The sequence below is a fragment of the Phalacrocorax carbo genome, chromosome 1 (assembly GCF_963921805.1).
Source record: "Phalacrocorax carbo chromosome 1, bPhaCar2.1, whole genome shotgun sequence".
NCBI lineage: Eukaryota > Metazoa > Chordata > Aves > Suliformes > Phalacrocoracidae > Phalacrocorax > Phalacrocorax carbo.
In genome coordinates, this window is record NC_087513.1 from 85,806,090 (window position 1) to 85,827,283 (window position 21,194).

General features: G+C 42.3%; 2 protein-coding genes across 3 annotated transcripts in view; both read right to left on the bottom strand.

Annotated features, from left to right (window-relative positions):
- EPHA1 (EPH receptor A1) overlaps positions 1–8,537 on the bottom strand; it is a 33,819-nt gene extending 25,282 nt beyond the window's left edge. For both annotated transcript variants that reach the window (XM_064464265.1, XM_064464257.1), the window contains exons 1-2: positions 8,153–8,537; positions 4,906–4,973 (exon numbers count right to left, since the gene is read on the bottom strand). In XM_064464265.1, the coding sequence (XP_064320335.1) occupies positions 4,906–4,973; positions 8,153–8,246 (162 nt within the window). In that variant the 5' untranslated portion in view covers positions 8,247–8,537. The remainder of the gene's footprint in view (positions 1–4,905; positions 4,974–8,152) is intronic.
- Positions 8,538–18,221: 9,684 nt separating this feature from the next.
- On the bottom strand, positions 18,222–19,216 carry LOC104040107 (olfactory receptor 10AC1-like). The gene is given in 2 exon segments (XM_009500607.1): positions 18,222–18,727; positions 18,730–19,216. Coding segments are annotated over 2 exon segments (993 nt in total).
- Between the last annotated feature and the right edge of the window lie 1,978 nt (positions 19,217–21,194).

The following is a 21,194-nucleotide window of genomic DNA, read 5'->3' on the forward strand; positions in this document are numbered from 1 at the left end:
TTGTGCTGCTTTTGTTTTGACGTGAAGAAGTTCACTGAACCTTGTCCACTCTCATTCAACTGCTATAAAAGGATGAATCAGCTTCCTGAAGCTACTAGGCGACAGTGCTGTCATCACTGTAGTCCCTGAGCAGCCATGGTGATGCATGTCATAGTTGTACAGCATCTTTGCTTTGGCTTAGAACTCTGTCTATTCTGCCCTTCAGGTCACAGCATGCAGTAGCTCAGATTTCTGCTTGGGTTTGTGGCAGTGACTTCATCCTAGGTTGGTGGTTCCTGCAATCTGGCCTACGGTACAGGCATTAATTTACACTTCCTCTCATCTCACTTCTTTTACTCCCCCCTCCCACCTCTCTGAGTAAAGTAAAGTATATCTTGATATGCATAACATTTTTTTCCTTCTCTCCTAAATCCACACAAAATAACTAATTTTCACTTAACAGAATATTATCAACAAGTATGTCCACCAGTCTGCATATCAACAGCAGCAGGGCATGTCAAGATATGATCCTGAAGCCAGAGCTGTTCCCATTTCCAGTTAGTTGTTGACTTTACTAGGCATTTGTCCCTTACTTCTATACAGATCCTGTTCAATTGGAAGAGCTAATCTTCTATGTCTGATACTTATACTGAGAGCAGGCTGAGTACTGCTACTCGATTCCAGGTTCAGAGGTGATGACATGCCTTTGAGTTGTATCTTAAAGGACATGCGTTGTCAACAACTGTGGGAAGAGATGCACACAATTGCATTTCTGATGGTTATTTTTCACACCACCGTTGGATGCTACAAAAAGCTGACTGGTTGAGAGTCTCCAGAGTTACTCATTCCAAGTAAGACTATCTAAGTAAGATACCAAGAAGTCTAATTAGAAGTGAAATGCCCTGGTTTAATGAAATAGGAGTGCTGTGCTGCAATAACTTGCAGGTTGAAGGCTGCGTGGCCCACAACACTATTTCTTTCATGACCAGGCCTATCTGTCTGAGCAAAAGTGGTGGAAATAGAAACCAGCCACCAGCTGTTACTAACATCTGGGCAGAACACAACCTCGCCTTGCTAGAACCTGAAGGCATGTAAACATTATCATGTGGTCAATGATACAAAAGTTGCTGACAGATCACAGGTACTTGACCTAGTCTAAAGAAAATAATTGAGCTGCATAGAATTTGTACTATGCCTGGGATTTAATAGGAAAATAATGGTGTCCGAAAATAAAATATCTGGGCACTGGCTTACTCATATTGCATTCACATAGCTTTGGCAGCTGCTGTGTTCATAATCAGACTCCTGTGAAACACGAGGTGCAGAACTGCACAGGAATTACATAATTTGCAAAGTTTTTCAAATGTTTTTGAAGCCACGATAGTTGAAGTTAGTGGCTATTTGTGAATAGCCCCTGGGATACATTAGGTCACTGGGACTAAATGAACATCCTTAGTCCTGTGTGAAGGTAGACTTTGTAAAAGTTGAGCAGATCAGGTGCCATGCACATTGGGAGTCCTGGTAGAAAGTTTGAAACTCATAGAAACTCTTTTCATAGCAACACTTTGAAGCATGTGTGGATGCAAGCAAGAGTATGGAATTGGATTAAAAAAAGGTCTTCCACCTTACCATGCATAGCAGACTGAGAACAACGGCAGCCTAGAAAGGAGACTAAGAAAATAATCTGAAAACTTTAATGATATTATGATCCATGCAGGAATATCATTTGGGAAAAATAAGCTCCATAAACCAGATACCAACTGAGAACTTTGGGTCTCTACTCCAATCCCCTGCTTACAGCAAGGCTAACTTGAAAGCCAGGTTGGGTTGCTCAGGGCCTTGTCTATTAAAAGCAAAATGCAAGAGGATAGCATGACTCCTCATCACCATCTGTTCAAAGCTGATGCAATTATACTTGAAAGCAAAATAGAGATAAATAACTTTTTATACTGTTATTTTACAACCTGCCAAGAAGCAGTGCTATGATGTCCAGTAACTGAATTTGTTCATTATAGGATTTGAGAAGTCCTTTTTGGACAGTTTCAGCGATTTTTTAAAAATCAGTTCAAGTAGCCAGGCTGTTTTTGCAGCATGGGGGGCCTTAAAGAAATGTCAGAGTAAGTAAATTCTGCATCCTCACACCTTCAAAGGGATCGTCATTAGCTCTGTAATATATGTTGAAAGATGGGAATCTACCACTAGTACTGTAATACACCTCCCCATGCCCAACTGGTATTGCTATCTCAAAAGTTCAGAGACAAAATATTTATCAAGGAATTTGTTAAATGGTGGGGGGTAGTGCAGAAGATAAGAAAGTTATTATAGGAACTACAATCTGCCTTTTTAAGGGCCTAGTTTCCAACAGTAGCCTAAAATGAATGAAACCCTTTCTAAATAGCTGTTACAAAGCAAACTAGCACAAACCTTTTAGCAAACAAACTTCTACAGACACTTTACTTAAAGTACAGACAATTTCACTTAAAGACTACCTTTAAGCTTAGGCAAGATTTCACTGCCAGTTAGTGTGCTCTAGGAGTCCAGAAAAATGACCCATGCTGTCCAAAACTGCCTGGTATACAGCTTGATGTTCTTAGGTTGAGCATGTGTTAACAGAAGCATTGTCTATACTGGATACAGACCACGTTTGATCATGAAACTATCACACATGGCAAGCCACCTCATCCATTGTCAGTGGCTAAAAGTGAGGAGAAAACAAACGTGTAATTCTGCCTCCACAGAATTATCCAACCTCTTCTATGCCTTGGAGACCTATATAAAGCATAAAAATTCCTTGCAGCAAATTCCTTCTCTGTGTGATAAGCATATTGCCACAAATCCGGCTCACAGATGGGAGATCTCTGGCATCTGAGATTAGGTAGAAGTAGCAGTGTTACATGAGATACACCCTTCAACTCTATGCAATACAGCTCATATGTTTCCAGCATGTTACTAATCAAGCTAGTAAGACTATTCAGTGTTAATCTTAGCTTTTTTGTGTCAAAAAGGTTCTGAACTAATCTCAGTTCTCTTTCAAACATATTTATTTCTTCATTTTGGAAGAATGGTTTCAGAAACAGTTGTTCAAAGTTCTGATTCCAAGAGAATTGCCCATTGTTCCCTTTTTGCTTGTGGCAATTTGTCAGCTTTCCACCTAGCAGTTATTGGGAAATGACGTAATTAGACAAATGCCTGCAAAAGAGTTGCTCATCAGAAGTCAATGAATCTATTCTTCATCCTCTGTTAGTTTACCAGTCATCAGTATCCCGATCTATTAGTTTAGATTGCTGTCAGGCCATGTTTTCCAGCATCATCTACAATTCCCAGCTACAACTACTATATTTTAAATATACATATTTTAAAAAGCAAATGTGGCACAAGAAGAAGGGTATGCCAAATTCTAGCACTGCTGTGAACCTACTGTGCAAAAATCAGATATTCTGTAACAAAAAGATTTTATCTTCTTTCTACCATTATTTTTAGAATGCACTCTGCAGTGTTTTTTCCCAGTCTCTTCAAGAAGCAGACTTCATCAGGAACATGTCTGGAGCCTAGTGTTGGGTTTAAATTACCACAGAGACAGTTGATGGGGACAACAAAGGGAACAATGGGGAAAGCATGATCTACGTGTATGTCTTACTAGGGCACCTGTTTTGAGTAGGGTATAATAATAATAATAGTAATAATAATAATAACCAAATCAGCTGTACTAATGAAACAAATGCTGTTATGCCAGTACAGGAGAACTTCACTGTCTGGCTCCAGTTCACCCAGCAAGACTACCAGGAGTAGGAGAAGGCTGGGGTGAATTTAAACAAGTCACAGCGCATTACAGGGGAAAGTTATGAAAATGAATTAGGAACAGGCTGAACCCAGGACTACTTTATAAGCAGCAAGGGTAAAGACTCTTTCTCTATAGGAGAGTTTGGGGCTTGCGAGAAAGATGAGAGCATGGATGAGGAACTGGAACTATGTATTAACATACATCCTTCTAACCACAGCAGCATAGTCCCTGAATTCCCTTTCCTTTGTGCCTTCCTTGCACCACTCCCACAGTCCTGCTGTTACAAAGGAAACCATCTTCAATAACCTGGGTTGTGATGTTAGAAGGACTGCTGAACTGTACTTGATGCAAAATAGCTGTACTTGTACAAAAATGGCTGAGAGTTCAGCTGTCCGTTTGGGTTCAATTTTGCAGTGGTTTCAGGAGTATATTTTGAAGCACTTCCATCAACTCAATTTTACAGCCATGAAACAAATGGAAATGTCTCTCTCATTATCAGCTGTGTGGGCCAAACACAGCATTAGAGCTGGGTGTAAAGTCCTAGGACCTTGCAGCCTACCCAGTACACCAGACTGCTGCCCCATGAGTTAACAGTTATTTCTTCAGTCAGGGGCTGATTTAAATTTGTAACTGATTCATTCAGCTCAGTATTCAAGAGAAAAAAAGACAGAACAACCTTAAACAAACAGAGATTCTAAATTCTTAAGAGACTTGGAGACAGAAATACTTCTGTTATGGCTATTTGCCCAGAAAAGGAGACATAAGATGCATTTGCAACATGTTAGGATGAAAAACTGGGTGATGGTTTCATTTTTAACTTTTTCTCTAGTAAGTTTTATTACTTCATGGAAACAATATATTTCAAGGACAAGTTCAACCACTGAGAGCTACTGGAAGTCAATAGTCATCAGAAGAGCTCCTGGAAGTCAGTGAGGCATCAGTCCTCAAACAGCTGGCTAGTGGGCAAGGCTGCAGATGTGAAGGGCCTACCAAGGGAGAGACACTTAGAAAGCATACAATGTCCAGGAGATGGTGGAGGTGCAGAAGTCCAATTTTGGGAGGCAGGATGAAATTACAACTTGGATTATGCTTTTCCATTATTTAGTACTCCCAGTGGCTCCCCTTCCTTGAATGTGTGTACTCACCCCTACTTCTGGAGGGTCTGGAAGCCAGCCCAGTTCACCCTGCGCAGTACTTGTGTCGAGTAGATTCACTGAAGACCAGAAGGAGAAAAAAAAAAAAATCAGTGACCCAACTCATATAGCCTGTGGACTGGCTTCATTCTCCTTTTGTCACAGAAGGCAAAACCTGCACTTCCCTTCTCAGTCCTACATCCTTTGTGACCTTTTGCCTTCAAAAAACGCAGCTAGAGGAAGGATGGAAAGATACAGGACAGTGCAGCTAGTCAGGAGTGAAAAGATTTTCCTCATACATGAGACCCCCTCCCCTTCCACCCTCCTCTCAAGTAATACCTGCGCACATCCAAAAAATGCAACACTGACAAATTTTCCCCCTCCTAAAGCTGCCCCAAAATGGGAGCAGAAAGCTGAAGCCTATTGAAATAGGAATCCATGATTAGCAGCTGAACACATCTTTGCTTTGAATAGGCAGCAGACAAATGGTTGAAGAGGCAGGCAACCAAATAAATTACCAACACAAAAGATCAACCAGTGTCCCCTAGAGGTACTATTCAGTGCTTGAAACACTGTGGGAAAGTACAGAGTCAATGTAAAAGGGACTTTCCACCACCACAGTACCCAAAAACCATGAGATGCATCAGTTGCTTAAACTGCTGAGCCCTTGACCTCTGACCCAGGCTGTCTACCCTCTGATGATGGCCTAGAACACGTTTCACTCTCTCCCTCAACGACTGTTTTAGCCATGACAGGCTAAAAACAGCTCCCAGGCATAGCATTGCCACCTCTTGCAGAATTTCACTGCATGGCTGTGTTGTTAAGCCTTGGTTTCTGGAGTCACATGACAAAGGAGAAATTCAGCAGTATGTTCATTGTTAGCCCTCAAAGAAATTTTAAAAAGGTGATCAGAGTTTGCCCTCAAGTCTTGATCTGAAGAGAAATTAAAAGTGTATCACTTCATAGGCAAACAGAAAGAAGGGAGAGGAGCCTAGAGTATTTGTATTGCTGGATGTGCAGCTTCTTGCCTGCCTTTGGGTCTGCTGGTGCTGCCAGAACAGACTACTAGTTTTGAAGCACCTATCGCCACCCCAGCTTGGGAACATAGGAAACAGGAGAAATTCCTTGGATTCCCTTTTAGATTCCTGTGGCTGTATTCAGAGAGGTCATTTCTAAACATCTCAGAAGAGAATTTGGGGGTGAAAGGTAGGAGGGGGAAAATATTTAAATGGCATTTAAATAACCAGATTTTCTCCCCCTCATCTGACCACTTTACAAATACTGCCTGCCAACTACAAGTAATAGAGTGTAAAGTGCAGATCAGCTAGAGTCCTGTGGAATGAGGAAGCAGGCTGTGGGCCCAGAATGAGAGATAAGAGGGATTGCACTGCTGTTCTCACCTGTGAAACACCCTTTCGGGATTGGGAGAAGGGAGAAGCAGGAATCCAGGTTTTACAAGTTCGCAGCATTCACAGCATGGTCATATGGCAAAACCTTCCTGGCCACAGACTCCCTGTCCAAACAAGGCTACTCACTCACTTTTCTTCTACTCTCACTCTCTCTATTTGAGATACTGTTCTTGTGTTGTTGGCTCCAAAAACTCTCAGGGTAAGGTAACCTGTCCTTCCAGAACCATCACCCAGATAGATAATATCTATCCCACGCACTTCAGGCCTAAAGCAGTGATGTGGAAGTGAGAGGGGCTGCATGGCAAGTTCTAGCAGAGCAAGAGAAGAGAGGAACTCAGAAGTGGCTGGGACGGGGATCTGGCACAGCCCATGTACCACGCTGATGCACCGCCCGCAGCGGCTCCTTCAACTGCTGAGTGCCCACTGGAGGGGGTGAAGTCCATTCTCAAGAAGTTCCTCTCAAAGTGAAACCCACAACAGGGATTCTCCCAGGAAAGGAGGAATGAGTCAGCAAGACTACAAGAGCACAGGGAACAAGAGTACTCTGGGTCTACTAGCTCACTGGTCCACAGTTTCACTGCTAGGAACCTCCGGTGGCATTCCAGCCATACGGGAGGAGGTCTCCCCAAAAAGAATAAAGTCTTGAGGTAAGAGAGGGCACCAGGGAAATGAGGTATTCCCAGACAGACACGTTAAGGGAGAGTGGATCACAGACAGCCCAAATGAGTTGGTTCAGATAGGGGAGAAGCTGGCAGAGAAGTCCCTGAGCATTACTGCCAACTACTGGTCACACACTTATGGAAACCAGAGCCTTCATGGTGCTACCTTAGATTACTTCTCACCTAGGCTGGCCTCTCCACAATGTCTGCTAGCTGCATCCATGTAGCTGGATCCTTAACACAAATGTGCTTGTCAAGAATGCTTTAAAAGAGCGCTCAGCCCTCACAGAGTCCGAGATGAGCCCATGGATGAACTGCCAGTTATGACTAAGTCCTCTCAATCGAGACCCTGGAGCAGCAAAGGAGAGGGCTGTCCTTGGGATGGAAAAGCCCCAACACCTCTCACTATGCGAAACAGAGACTAGAAGTCTCTGGCAGGAATTAACTACAGGAGGAGGTAGGGAATATAACAGAGATTTAGTCTACCTCAGCGCTCTATTAAAATTCTCATTCCCCAGATGTTTCATAACCACCGTGCAACTGCCAAGATGGAAGAAAAAAGATCACTATATCTAATAAAAGGGACTAAGTGGAACAGAGGAAGGAAGCAAGGGAGTCTTAAGAGAAGAGGTGGAAGAGGAAATTGTAAAGCCCAGCTCTACCTTCCAACACTGGAGTAGGTGCAAGAGACTACCTCATCTTCCAAGTCTCCAAAAAAATGACTGTCCTCTTGCTCACAAGGGTTAACTCCCAAGAGGGCTTCCTGAGGAAACTGCAGGGGCGTTGGTGGGGAAGGGGGGAGAAACTTTCTGAGTTTGTGTTTAAACTTGTTATCTGCAATGCTTGTGTTTAAGGCAAACAGAGGCGGAATTCTCTTAGGTCACTGGATATGCAGAGGCATTTGTGCTTCAACTGGAAGGGGATAGAGAGGGAGGGGGGAACATACCTGGGTTAGTTCACTGAGCCACCAAGAGTTGGCTCGGGTTTGATTCTGGCCTTTGTCCCTTCACACCCACCTGCCCTCCCTAGACACACCAGTCCATCTCCAGTCCCTTCGTGTGGGCTGTGGTGTCCCTGAGGCCCCACTCCTGTTGGTCAGGCCTTGTTCCTTGCCCCTTAGAGAAGTCCCTTTCTGCCTGCCCGCCCAAGCCCAACCCTCCAGGCAGAAGGACCAGCAGGTCCCACACTTACCTTCTTTCCCAGGCACCTCAGGAGGAAGGAGAGCCCAGAAGAGAAGGAGCCGAAGGGAGAGCTTGATCCCACTGCTCCAGGTCCTCAGCTCCATGCTGGCTTTAGAGGGGGGCTGGCTCCCAGCCCCTGCCTGCTCTCCTGGCTCAGGCCTCCGAGCCTTGGCTCCTGCTCGCAGTACATGAACCTCTCACGCAGCCTCCTGACTGGAGCGCACACATTGCACAACCTCCCTGCCTGGCCCACAGTTATGATGAAAGATCAAGGCAAGTGGGTGGAGAGGCCTTACTGCCTTTACCTGTTTTAAAGGGGCTGGTCACAGACTTCCCATCTGGCAGGCAAATGATCCCACCTTAAAGGCAGCCACCTTTTTCCTGGGAGCCTCCCTCCACCTTTGCTCCAGTCTCGTAAAAGGCTCACGATTGCCACCTTCTGGGCAGCCCTCGCCACCGTCCCGGCTCCGGCTCCGGCTCCTGCTCCGGCGCCGCCGTGCCCGGGCAGCCCTGCGGGGGCGGCCGCTCGGCGGGGCGCCCGGCCGGGGCTGGCCCCCGCCTCTGCCCCCGGGCCCCCCGAGCCGCGCTGGTAACCAGGCGTTCTTTTAGAGATGAAAACAGCCCAGGCACTGCGTTAGAGACTGCTCGGTCCATTTCTTTCTGTGATAATGTGGCTAAAACCACTGAGCCTTCCTGGCAGTAGATATTTAGGGAAATCCATCTGAATGCAGCAGCCCAGTTTGTTCCCCAAGCTGTGACAGCATGTCACTGAGTGATAACCATGCCACTTAATCTGGCAGGATTACTGTTTTTATTTTAGTAAGCTCCTCAGCATCGATGGAAGAAGGTGCCTGCTTTTCAATAAAAAAATCATGGGAGGGGAACTGAGCCAGAAGGACTCCGTCTCTCTCTCTATGTATGAAGACCTCATAGGACTTTTAGTTTCCTTCCTGGGGAACATATGTATAAAAGAACTTGCTTTTTTTTGTATCTCTTCTGCCAGTCATCAAGGATGTTACTCCCACCCCTACACAGCTATTACACCCCTCCCTGTAAAATACAGGTGGCATTATTCCTCCTCCTCCCCAAGGAAGGCTAACGAAAAGACTTTGTCAGGTTGCCTAGAGAAGCTGGGGGATCTCCACCCTTGGACATGTTCCAGAGTCGCCAGGACACAGCCATGAGCAACTTACCTACCACTGGAGTCAGCCCTCCTGTGGGCAGGGTTGGGACTATGGGCCTCCTGAGGTCCCTTGCATCTAAATCTTTCAGTGAGTTCTGTGATTCTCTAACCATACATCTTGGAAAACCAAAATCTATCCCAAGAAGTTTGAACACAGGCAAGAGAAATTTGAGAACAAATGATTAAAATACTAAGCTTTACATTTTACATAGCACATGAAGTAAAATATCAGTACAAATAATTCAAATGTTAATGTCATTCAGAATAGTTACATCTTAAATTTATTCCAGTTTAATCCTGTTTAAAGTGTGCTTTCTCAGTCTACAGTGCTAAGTCTCAAATTTTTATGCCCACCTTCCCCCCATATTTGAATGACTCCTATTGCAGCACCAGTATAAGGTTTCCTTGTTTACATCCCATACCCTGAGTTTGCACTAGTGGAATGTACCCATTTCAGTCTTCATTTGTACAATACTGTGCCTTCTTCAGCCTGTGATGTAGCAGTGGGTCAGACGGACCCACAGCTAACTTTGTGACAAGACAAAAGAGGCAAAGCCTACATAAACATAAAATAGGAAAGAACCATTTACAACTAGAGGGTAAGGCTCTAGGGCAGCTCAGGAGCTTATATCCTTCCTAAGGAAAAAAAAAAAAAATAAAAAAAAATCAGTGTCACAGCCTTACATTCAGTTCCTCAGGGCTACCCAAGTTTGCATCTGTAGAATCTCAGAAGTGCCAAAGCTCTGGGGTGAGGAAACTAGGGATGCTGTCTCTGTTTCATTAGTGGTCAGATTCTCAGGACATTTGATCTAAACTATTTGGAATAGGCAAGAAGATGGCCTAAAAAAGATCTACTTTCTTCTTCTCCCCCTTTTTAATGTTGGCTGATGGGTGTCAGAAATGGGGATATTCCAGATGATGGTGGTCAGAAGTTGTATGTACTGCTTTGTTATTTTGTAGATTAGAGTTCACCTACTGTAGCTCCCAGTCAGAATGTGTACAATGGTAGTCAAACAAAATATGATCTAATATTACAGCAAGATCAAGATCTGCAGCAAATCTATAAACAAGTGGAAGCATAAAAAAGTAGAAACCCCAAATGCCTGGAACTTTACTAATATCTGTAAAAGCTCTGCTGCATTGCTTTGCCATGTGTCCTTTTCACAAAAATGCAGATCCAAAGGGAAAAATAGGGAATCTACACTGAGGCTGTACCCAGTACAGTGGAGTACTACATGCTAATTATTCATGCAACTCTACTATTTCATTGACAGGATCCTTTTGCTTGTACATCAGAAGGTTTGATTTTGTCTTTGTAAACTGTTGGACAAAATGAATTCCCTGAGTGTCTAGTGAAAAAAAATCTGAACTTAATTAAAAAAAACCAACTTTATCTTTACAATCATATTCTGTAGTTATGTGATTTACACCTCCGCAACCTTTTCACTGTCATGGCTTCTCAGTGACCTTCCCATCTCTGGCATGCTTTTTGATGGTAAGAAGATAACTGCATCTTTTAAACTCACTCTCAGCATGTCTTTGTATTTAATCTCATCCAGTGTTTCTAGTCCCTCTGAGAATTTCTGAATCGCAAAGTATATTTTTTCCTTCTGTTTCCCAGTATCCTCTTTTGTGTATCACTGAGATTAGGTATCTAGCTAGAAAATGTCACTACACAACACACCTGGGCTTTCCTCCTACAGATATGTGGGCTTGTGGTGAGGGAAGTGAGGAGGAATGGTATGCACCACGTCTTGTCTTGAGATACTGTTGGGACAGTCAAAGGATGCTCCCAAGACTGAGTTGGGACGTGCTTCTTTTGAACTGCAGTACAGACAGAACTCTTTCATATGTTTCTTACAAATTATTTACTGTGTTTTCTCTCCTCACATTTTAGAAAGAGCTACAAGTCTCACCATTGTGCTGTTAAATGTTCATCTAGATGATGAATGAAACTGAACCTAGAAACAATCTCTGGAGTCCCTCACTTGATAGTACTTCACAAACTATCAAAGCATCCCTTTGATCACAAAGTGGTCACCCCTAGCTTAGGGACTTACAGACTTGACTGCACAAGTAGTCAAGCCAGTTGTCTTCTCTGAGAAGAATAACAAGGGCAAGGGAACTAATGAAGCTGTTAGAGACAGGAAATAGATCTGGGGTTTCATTTCTATTGCTCATCCCAGTAGAAGCAGGGGTCACTCCCTCACTCTTTCCCACATATCTGAGAGGACCAGCCTTGGACATGTACAGGGTTTGCCTGAACAAGGCCCTGAGCAACCTGACACAGCTTTGGCATTAACCCTGCTATGAGTAGATATTTGGGCTCAAGATGTCCAGTAGTCACTTCCCACCTTAATCTTTTTCTGGTTCTGTTCATCACTACTAGATGAACAATCATTTCTACTTGCCACCAGGAAGGTAGACGGCTGCTTACGTGGGCTCCAGTCAGAATGGGAGGACAGCTTCCCATATGTATTCTCCACCTAACAGAGACAACATACCAATGGGAAGAACTAAACATGGGCTAGAACTCCAGTATCCCTGCATAAAACTCCACTTACTTGTTCATCAGCAATGTACTCATAGGTGTTTCTGTATCTACTGATGCCCTGCCTGGATACCTAATTAGGCACAGAAATGTATTTCCACTGTTGGCTGAACTGCAGGCTTTCTGGCTTTTGCCTTATGATAAGATATCCTGCATATGGTCTGCCATGCTCTTACTGGGCTTGCAAAGCAGGAGTAAATTAAATTATTGTACTATCCTGAAAATGAGGAGGACCTTTCTTTTCCCCAGAAATTACCAGAGAAAATTCTCTTGCCTTCATATCCCAGTTCTGCTCCCCCTGGTGGTCCAGGGGATGTGGAGCCCGAGAGGTCCAGGCTGCCTGAAGTGCTGTGACAGGAGCAGAGAGCAGCCCACCCCACCCATCAGGACCACGAGTAGTATACGGGTGATGCAACCAGTTTTGTCTGGTGATGGCTGGGATTTTGTTTTTTTTTTCAAGTTAACACTTTTGGTCAACAGTGAAGCCATGAGAGACTGAGGGACCTATTGCAAAAAAAGAAAAAACAATCTAAGAAAAACAGGGCTTCACTTATGTTAAGATGCAACATTTTGGATAGACAAGTGGAAAGCAATGCAAAGCCAGCCATAGTAAATCTGATTCATATTCCCATTCCCTAGGCAGTACAATTCTGGGTCACAAGAGTTAGTTACTTTCTAATAGATGTTATAGCACATTATATACTTACAAATCCAAAAAGTGCAGTTCTACACTTACCATTCCTCTCTGAGAGTGCAGGCTTCCTGGGCACGTTTGAAGGTATTTATTTATCATGGTGGCATTAAGTTCTCACTTTTTTATTACTTCTATTACAGACCTCGGGGGAAAAAAAAAAAAGAAGAAAAGCAGAATTCAATTTCTCCTTGAGCATTACACCACACAACAGCATATGTACAATAAACAAAATCTAACCCAGAGAAATGTGATTTTTTGTAGAGATGCTCGTGACTTCTTCAACTAAGTTATAGAAAAATAGGATTATAATATTTTTAGAAACTGAAACACAGCACAAAATATAGCAATAGTAGTCTCCGCATGACGTGTACATACCTCTCTGTAATTTGTTTATATTTTTGAGCTGTTTTTTTCACTCTCTTGGATTAATTATGCTTATGTATGAAAATACCAACATTGGAAAAAATCATTAGCATTAATAACATACAGTAAGCATGTCACTTTGATAGTGTGACTTAAAATTTCTTTTTTTCTACACTGACTGATGAATGTGTAAGTTAATAAGTCTTTTAATTTCTGGGGGTTTTAATAGAAATTTTAAAGCTTTTATATCTGTTTCAAATCTGCAGTTATTTTTATGGTCCTCTTAGACTTGCCTCCACAATCTAAACACAATAAGCTTGCCCTTATTGCTTACTGTTGTAGCTTAACCTTGTTGTTGTAGTGTTGCTATCCTGTGCAGAAATGAAATAGTTCCCACTTCATTAACTACCTATGTTCATCCTGAGTGGTTTCAAAGTTGACATCAAGAGAAGATATTTGAAACAGACACCTTGCTGTCTTACAGGTGGAAAGAGGGCATTGATTGTGGTAACATCTTCCCAACTCACTGTCAACTCTATTCCCAGTTCAGCTTCCTACTTGATTTTTGAAACTTGAATTCTTAATTAAATCAAAACATGAAAACTAAAACGAATGCTGAGAGCAACTGTAGACCAAAACCACAATAAAATGAGACACAGATTTTAGAAGACCTGATTTTCAGCAGTGACTAGGCTAGAGGCCATATGCTCCTGAACCATCTGGTCTTCCCTTCAGCTTCACATACCAGTTTGTAGAAACAGACGGTCTTACATCTTTGCACTTACACAGGTAAAGCCAAGGATACATGCTGGGTGGGTACTGACCTTGCCATTCTCACTTTTCCTGGACTTGTCTAGAAGATAACTGAGCACAGCAGGACCTTTAGAGGCAAGAGCTTTAGTTAGGGATACAATGTTGGAATTATTAATAGCACCTTCAGTCAGCTTTTTGATGTGGAGATGATTGCAGGCAAAGTGAAACTGACTCTGAAACCAACCAGCTGACATGGAGCTTCACCTCATTCCTCAACTCCACTTTTTCTCCTGATTATTTCTTGTCCTACGGTCCTTGTTGCTTCCTGAGGTGGCCCATTAAAGGGGACTTAAGACCTACAAAACAACCCCATTGGAAAATAAAAAGCTTTAGGGTCTAGAAATTTTTGATTCTGGAGGGGAAGGGCAGAATATTTAAGCATATTTGTTCCCCATAAGCCTGTTTATAGGGGTGTGGACTTTATTTTTTTATATCATATATCATATATCATAAAATCCTATCAGATTTTATGTGCTGGGTAAGTAATTTCATATAATTGCACAAAACAATCTCAGGGAGAGCTCATTTCCCTTCTGTAAATCTTCTGTCTGTAAATACCTGCAGGAGAAACTCCTATAGCATTCTAGTTTTTATCACAGTGAAGTCATTATGGCTATTGCTCTTGGCATGCTGAATAATGAACATATGGAAAACAGGGACCTTTTCTCAATAAAGGGAATCACCATCTTTGACAGCTTTTCACCCTCATGATATTAAAGTCTGCTTTCTAGGTTTGATACTATCCTCACATCCCTTTTCACTGGCTACAACTCCATTGTTGTAAATAGCTGTATTAATTTCATCTTGATGCTTTCATTCTGCTTAAGATCAAAGGAAAAAGAAGCTATTTGGGCAAATATGGGGTTATCTGCAGGTTTTCTAAGCTTTTAAATAATCCAAAAAAGGGAGGCTGGTGGACTTACTTTCCATGTAAGCCAAAATGGATAGGCTGTGATAAGATGCCTTTGTCAAGGGGAGTTGAATACATTGAAATTTCTTCCATGTTCTTAAAATTGGACTTCTGTCAGAATTTCAACCTCCCTACCCATAACCAAAACACATCCCTGTAGTAAACTTTTTGTACTTAGACTCCTAGAAAAGTAAGGAAATATATTTAATGTGAGTCCATTTCATTCTTTTAGGAGATTGATTATTTATAGGAACAATTTTTAGGAAACGTCTTACCTGGATTGCCAGCAAAACATGATGACAGTGTGCAAAGGAAAAGGAGCTTTCACTGGTTTCTGTACACCGAAAAGATTTCTATGGTACCCTACCAGTATCAGTGGTACTGGTAGGTAGCACTCAGGAGGCCTCCTTGAAATACCACCTTGAGTGAAGGTACCTCTTTGAATGGTATGTACCACTCAAGGTACTGGACCTTGAGTACCCTGAATGTTGCTCAATGTCTCTGCCATCATCCTCCAAACCCTCTTAATTTTTGAGCAAATGGACAGCACTGATGAGATATTACAGGCCTTACAGGTTAGGCTTTTAGAGGTTGAGCTCTGGTGCTCAACCACTGATGAGATCTGTGTTCTTATCCAGTGCCTTGCTCAGGGCAGCCTTGACAAAATTAATTGCAAGGATTGCACTCTGGTTTTATGGCTGTGTAAACCATGAAGGGAGTCTTAGAGATGTCTTAGCTGGTTTATTGGAAAACCAGGAAAGGACAGGACCGTTTGTGGAATGCAGGTCCCCAACCTTACTCATACACTGAGGGATCCTGAGACCCTACAGTTATGATGCCCATGGAAAGATCTTTGCCTTAACTGTCTTTGGTTAGAGGTGGAATACAGAGTTGTCTAGCTCTGTACTGCCTGGCTGGATCCTGCTGTTCCCTGTGAAGTTCTGAAAAGGACTTAGAAATTCCTGTATTTTTTCTGTGCTCATGCCCTACATCAGGGATGTTGCTGTCTTACTTCACTTGGGCATCCTCCAGCTCTCAACATACTGCATACTGGGTCAACAGGACCAAAACAGCCACTTGTAAAAGGAGGTGGTAGAAAAGGGACTTCAGGCAGCTCCTGGCAATTGAAAGGTAACATTTAAAAAGAAAGTGGTTCTGACATCTCATATACATTGTTGCTGCTCCTACATCATAAGTTTCCCCTTCCAACTCTCATCCCTGAGACCTCTCTACAGATCTATAGAGCAAAGCCTTGCACTTAACACAGCTGGGCATAGGAGAGGGGCTGTGGGTGATGTGAATGCATGTGGGAACACTGATGGGGATAGGATGGGGGATAATATTGGGCTCTGGGATATCTCCTCACTCCATTCATCTGCTGGACATTGGGCGGAGACAGTGTCTTCACAGAAAGCCTCTATTGCTTGTTGTGCTTCCCACATGTATTTTGGAACTAAAGAGCTGGGAGTCTAGCCTGGCTGCTGTTTCAGTCATGTCATCCCTCCTAAAGGCATCACCCATATCTTTGCAGTGAGAAGAGGTCTGCTGAGGTGCCCCCAATCAGCAGCTGTTCATGAGGAACATCTCTGGTTCAGGATACAGCCCTGCTGTCTTCTCACAGCTAGCAGCAGATGATAGTTATATCTCTGTTATGCCATGCCTACAGCTGCCAGAAACACATGAGGGCCTCTACCAAGGTTCTGATTAGTATTATAAACCTCTGTGTCTTTCTGTCCCTTAGCTTTGTTGCCAGATATTTGAGCATATCAACAGCTCCTAGAAACCTAGAAACCTCTGCTCTACTAATCTCAGAAGGGACCTCTGGAAGTCTCTAATCCAGCCTACTACCTGCAGCAGGATTAACTTCAAAGTTTGATTTGAGTTGACAGGATTTTGAATTGATGCCTCAGTTTTGTCCTGTGCTCATTACAGTTACTCACAGTCTTTAAATCCTTTAATAGTGTTTGATTCAAAGTACTTCTCTAATGTACTTCTAAAGTACTTCTCTACTAGTAAATAATGTGCTTTTATTGAGACCCTCCCCTTCTCATTTTTGGGAGATCTGGTAGGTGATTAAAATGTTGACTACAACTTTGATCATTTTAAATAATGCAGCTAAACCTTTGCTCACAGCAATAATTAGGTATTCATTGAAATGAGAGCCAATATTCTGTGTTAATGTTTTAGCCTGGCTAGACTGTCAACCTGAAGACAGCTTTTAATGTGAGTTTTAAATTCCATATCTCTCTTTTTTGAGATGGCTCCAAGTTAACTTCCTTATTTGCGGTGCCAATTTTTTACATTAGTCAAATCCACTTACCTTAATTTTTAATGATCGTAGCCCAGAGAAAGCAAATATCACTCTGCTTTCTCAATCTGCCAAGGGAGAGAGCTGAGGGCAGCTGAGGTGCTGAAATTCCTTTGGATTAGACAGAGAAACAGAAGTAAGCATTTTAATTTTTTTTCTCAACAATTTGATATGTGAGAGATGAGTTCGGAGTCATAGGATCTGTTTGGGGCTTTAAAGAGGCATGGGGGAGGGAAGTACTAAATAAAATAATGAAGTTGCTTCTTTCCCCCCGTTCCTGCCCAAAACTGATATTCCCTAATTTGTGTGAATCATCCTGTTTCACCTACATGTAGGAAACACACAAAATAAGAGTCTGAAAGGTGCAAAGCAGTGTTATGTCTGTTGCAGTCTAGCACGTCCTGTAACTCTCAATGGTTTTGCTAAAGAAATTACAATAACTGTAGCAGTGGTATTATTAAATTTATGATGATAGATTTCAACATTCATCAGGCATCCTTATTTATATCATAGTATTTCAGGATAAAAGTCACATAAGTATCTTAGTCTTTATGTTGCCATAGGAACAATCCAAACCTAAAGCATCTTCCTATAAAAGGAAAGATTGTTTCCTGCAGAACAGGCCTAGGAAAGTCATACTCTTGCCAAATCAATGGCACTTTCATTTTCATTATCTATAATAATTGAAAGTAAAATGAGTTTACACTAATGATCTTTCCACTTGTGATGGCATGCAGTGCTTTAGCCTTCTGCTAAATTTGGAGAAAACCGCAGTTTAATTTCCATTTCTTTCTAAGTACAGGCTCTCTTTTTCTAACCTTCTAATAACCCTCTTAGGTTTTTTTGTGCTGAAAAACTTACCAGGCTAAAATTTTTATTGAATTCACAGTTTCTACTTTCATCTTGATAGAAAAATAATGAAACCAATACAGTGTCTTTAAATAATTTTGTGTTGGTCTTTTGACTGTGCTGAGATGACCATGAATCTAAGCATGAGTATGTATGTGATCACAGAAGTGAGACCACAAACTGATCAAAGGCCTTCTTCCTCATAGGTCATTAAAGCATATTCCTTTAGGAAAAGTGTGATGTTAAAGACTTTTTTTTTCCCCTAGTAGAGATATCATTTTGTCATAAATGTATTGATACACGTTGTGTTCTGCCTGGTTATTTGCTGTAGTGAAGTCTATGGAGAATCTGGTCCTAACGTGGTTATGGGGCTGTTTTCCAACAAGCACACATTTGTTCTACTAAAATTTACCTCACACACAGAGATCTGATAGTATCCATGTTCAGCTGAACTATTTTCTTCCTCCTCAACATTTTCCTGAGGACCCCTCTGATTTCCTTGTTCCTCAGGCTATAAATGAGAGGATACAGTAATGGTGTAATGTTGGTGTAGACCAGAGACACCATCTTGTCTCAAACTGGCAGGTAACTGGATTTAGGACAAATGTACATGAAGGTGGCACATCCATAGGGTAGCAAGGTCATGGCCAAGTGTGAAATGCAGATGGAAAAGGCCTTGCCCCTTCCCATGGAACAGGTAGCATGTAACAAAGCAACAGCAATGCAAACATACGAGGTCAGGATTAGGAGGAAGGGGAACAGCAGGAGGAGCACAGAGGCAGCCAGCAAGGGCAGCACAGGAGTGTAACTCTGCGTACAGGCCAGGTGCAGCACAGCAGGGACATCTCAGAAGTGGTTGATACGATGCAACTGGCAGAAAGGTAAGCAGAAAACAGCCACCATCAACCCAAGGCAACAGCAAAGCCTCCCAGATAGCATGCCACAGCCAGGCTGAGGCAGAACCCCCCACTCATCACAGCTACAAAGTGAAGTGGCTAACAGATGGCAACATAACAGTCGTACAACATGGCTACCAGGAGGAAGCATTCAGCCCCATTAAGTGCCACAAAAAGGTGCATCTGTGGAGCACAGCCTGTGAAAGAAATGGTGCTGCTGTCCACCCCTATCAGGCTGAGGAGTGCCTTAGGGACAATGACTAAGGTATAGCAGAGCTCGATGCCAGAGAGCTGACAGAGGAAGAAAAGCATGTGAGGACAGGAAGACTCCATAACTGCTGCCATGAGGATCATCACATTCCCAGACAACATGACCAAATGGATAATGAGAAAGATAAGGACGTGGAAGACCCTCAGACAGAGCAGCTCAGAGAAGCTGAGCAGGACGAACTCCATGGTTGCATCAGTGCTCTTATTGTCCCTTTCCTTGCAGCCTTCACATGGCATCTACAGGGAGACAACCAGAAGGGAGACAGCTGAAATTGACCTGATGCCTGGCAATCAATTCTACGTAGGAAATAATGTTGCAATACTGTAGAACCAGTGTAGTAAAGCTCACTGTGTGGGGAGGAAGGTCATTTCATTAAAAAAAAAAAATTATTTCAGCCAATCACGTTCAACATACTCTCAGACCTATATTCTTGTTCCCAAATGATCTGCCTAAGATTCTTTGCCATGACATTGATGACAAGGAATGTCAGCTGTTGGATCTTCATCACTCTTTTGATTTGTTCTTAGGTTGCTGACCATGTGCAGGTTTTGAACATGCATTAGGAACCCTTTAGGAGTTGATACTGTCTCTCCGTCCTGTCCAGCTTTTGAAAGTCATCATTGGACTCTCTCTCTTGATCTGAGTGTCCTTAGAAGCTGCAGATGGATGTGTTGGGATTTTGATGACCATCAATATCTATGTCTTGCAGACATTCTGCTACTGCTTCTTCTGGTGCCTCCACTCCCAGGCAGACCCATTCATTCTCTGTTCACACCAATTCTCCAATACTACAGTTTTCTACATCTGTGCAAGAGACATACAAGGACAACTAGACAGTGATCTTCTGCTCTACAATCTGACTCCAATTAATGGGAATTTGAGGTGTTTTATGACTAGCTTCTCCCTTCCCCACAATGGATCTGCCTCAAAGTTCATATGGAAACAGGGTTTCAAAGAGAAGGGATCAGTGATTAGACATGAAGGCTCCAAAATTAAAGCTGATATTTTGGCTGCTTACATCTTTATGCTTGTCTCAGCCCTAGGACACCAGAGTTAAAGTAAACAAACTTCCAAACTCAAAACCAAAGCTGTCCATGGCAATGTACTCTGTATATCAATTTTTTTAAAGAAAATACACAGCTAATATCTTGGACTTAGAATGAGATCTTGCTTGTCACAGGAAGAATGGAAAGTTCCTAGGAATGTGAAGTGATACAAAGCTGTTTAAGTTGTAAAGATCTAAAAAAGATAAGGACATAGAGAACTGTATATTAATGAATTACATATACTGGTCACAGGTGAACAGTGCTCATTGCTCAAGTGTTCATCATGTAATGCAATATTTACTACAATGAATAATTTCAACCCTTTCTACACTTAACTGTAAATGAGGAGTAAAAGCAGAGATTACTTGAAGACTTCTGCTCACATCAAAAACCCAACAATATTTAAGTATGAAAGAAGCAGGAAAATTACATTAAATATTCCAATGCCATCAAGTGCAAATAGAAGGAATAGGAAAGTTATTAGTAGAAACAGGGATTTTCCTGGAAAAAAAATATCCAAAAAACTCCAGAAAGAAATAATAAAGCTGAAGTGGTGAACCTGATAAGCTTACCTGCCTTTGCCTTTATTTTTGCCACTCGAGCCTCTGGAACTTGCTACCCCAAGGTTTCCTTTTGATCCAGTATCCTAGCAGGATTCAAAACATCTGGGGACTCAGGTGAATAATGAAAATATCCACAATTATATTACCTCAGGTACAAAACCAGGAATTAAATCTCTGTGCTTCAGAGCATAAATCAGCAAAATGACTAAGATAGGAAGAAACTTTACCAGAAGCTCCAAGACAAAAAAAAAATGGAGAGTCAGTGAAAGACCAAGAAGGAGCTCTTTAGGGAATGTAGAGGGACTACGGAGCCTGCAAAAGCAGGTAACTCAATAAGGACTACCGCTAGACATAGTTCCCAGTAATTCTAAAGCCATGGCCTACTCCTATCCTATATCTACATTTTGCTGCTCCAGGTCCTCCCCAACAGTTATTCTAAACACCCACTATATAGCTTTCTTGACATTGCGTGCAAGTAGTAGGTCTTCACAGAAAACAAGAGTAATGGGTTCATACATGATCTGAAGACTGCAGACTCAGTCACTGGAGATCAGCTTGGGGTCCCATCACTCCAAGTACTGAGACTTTAAGAGGTTTCTACTAAA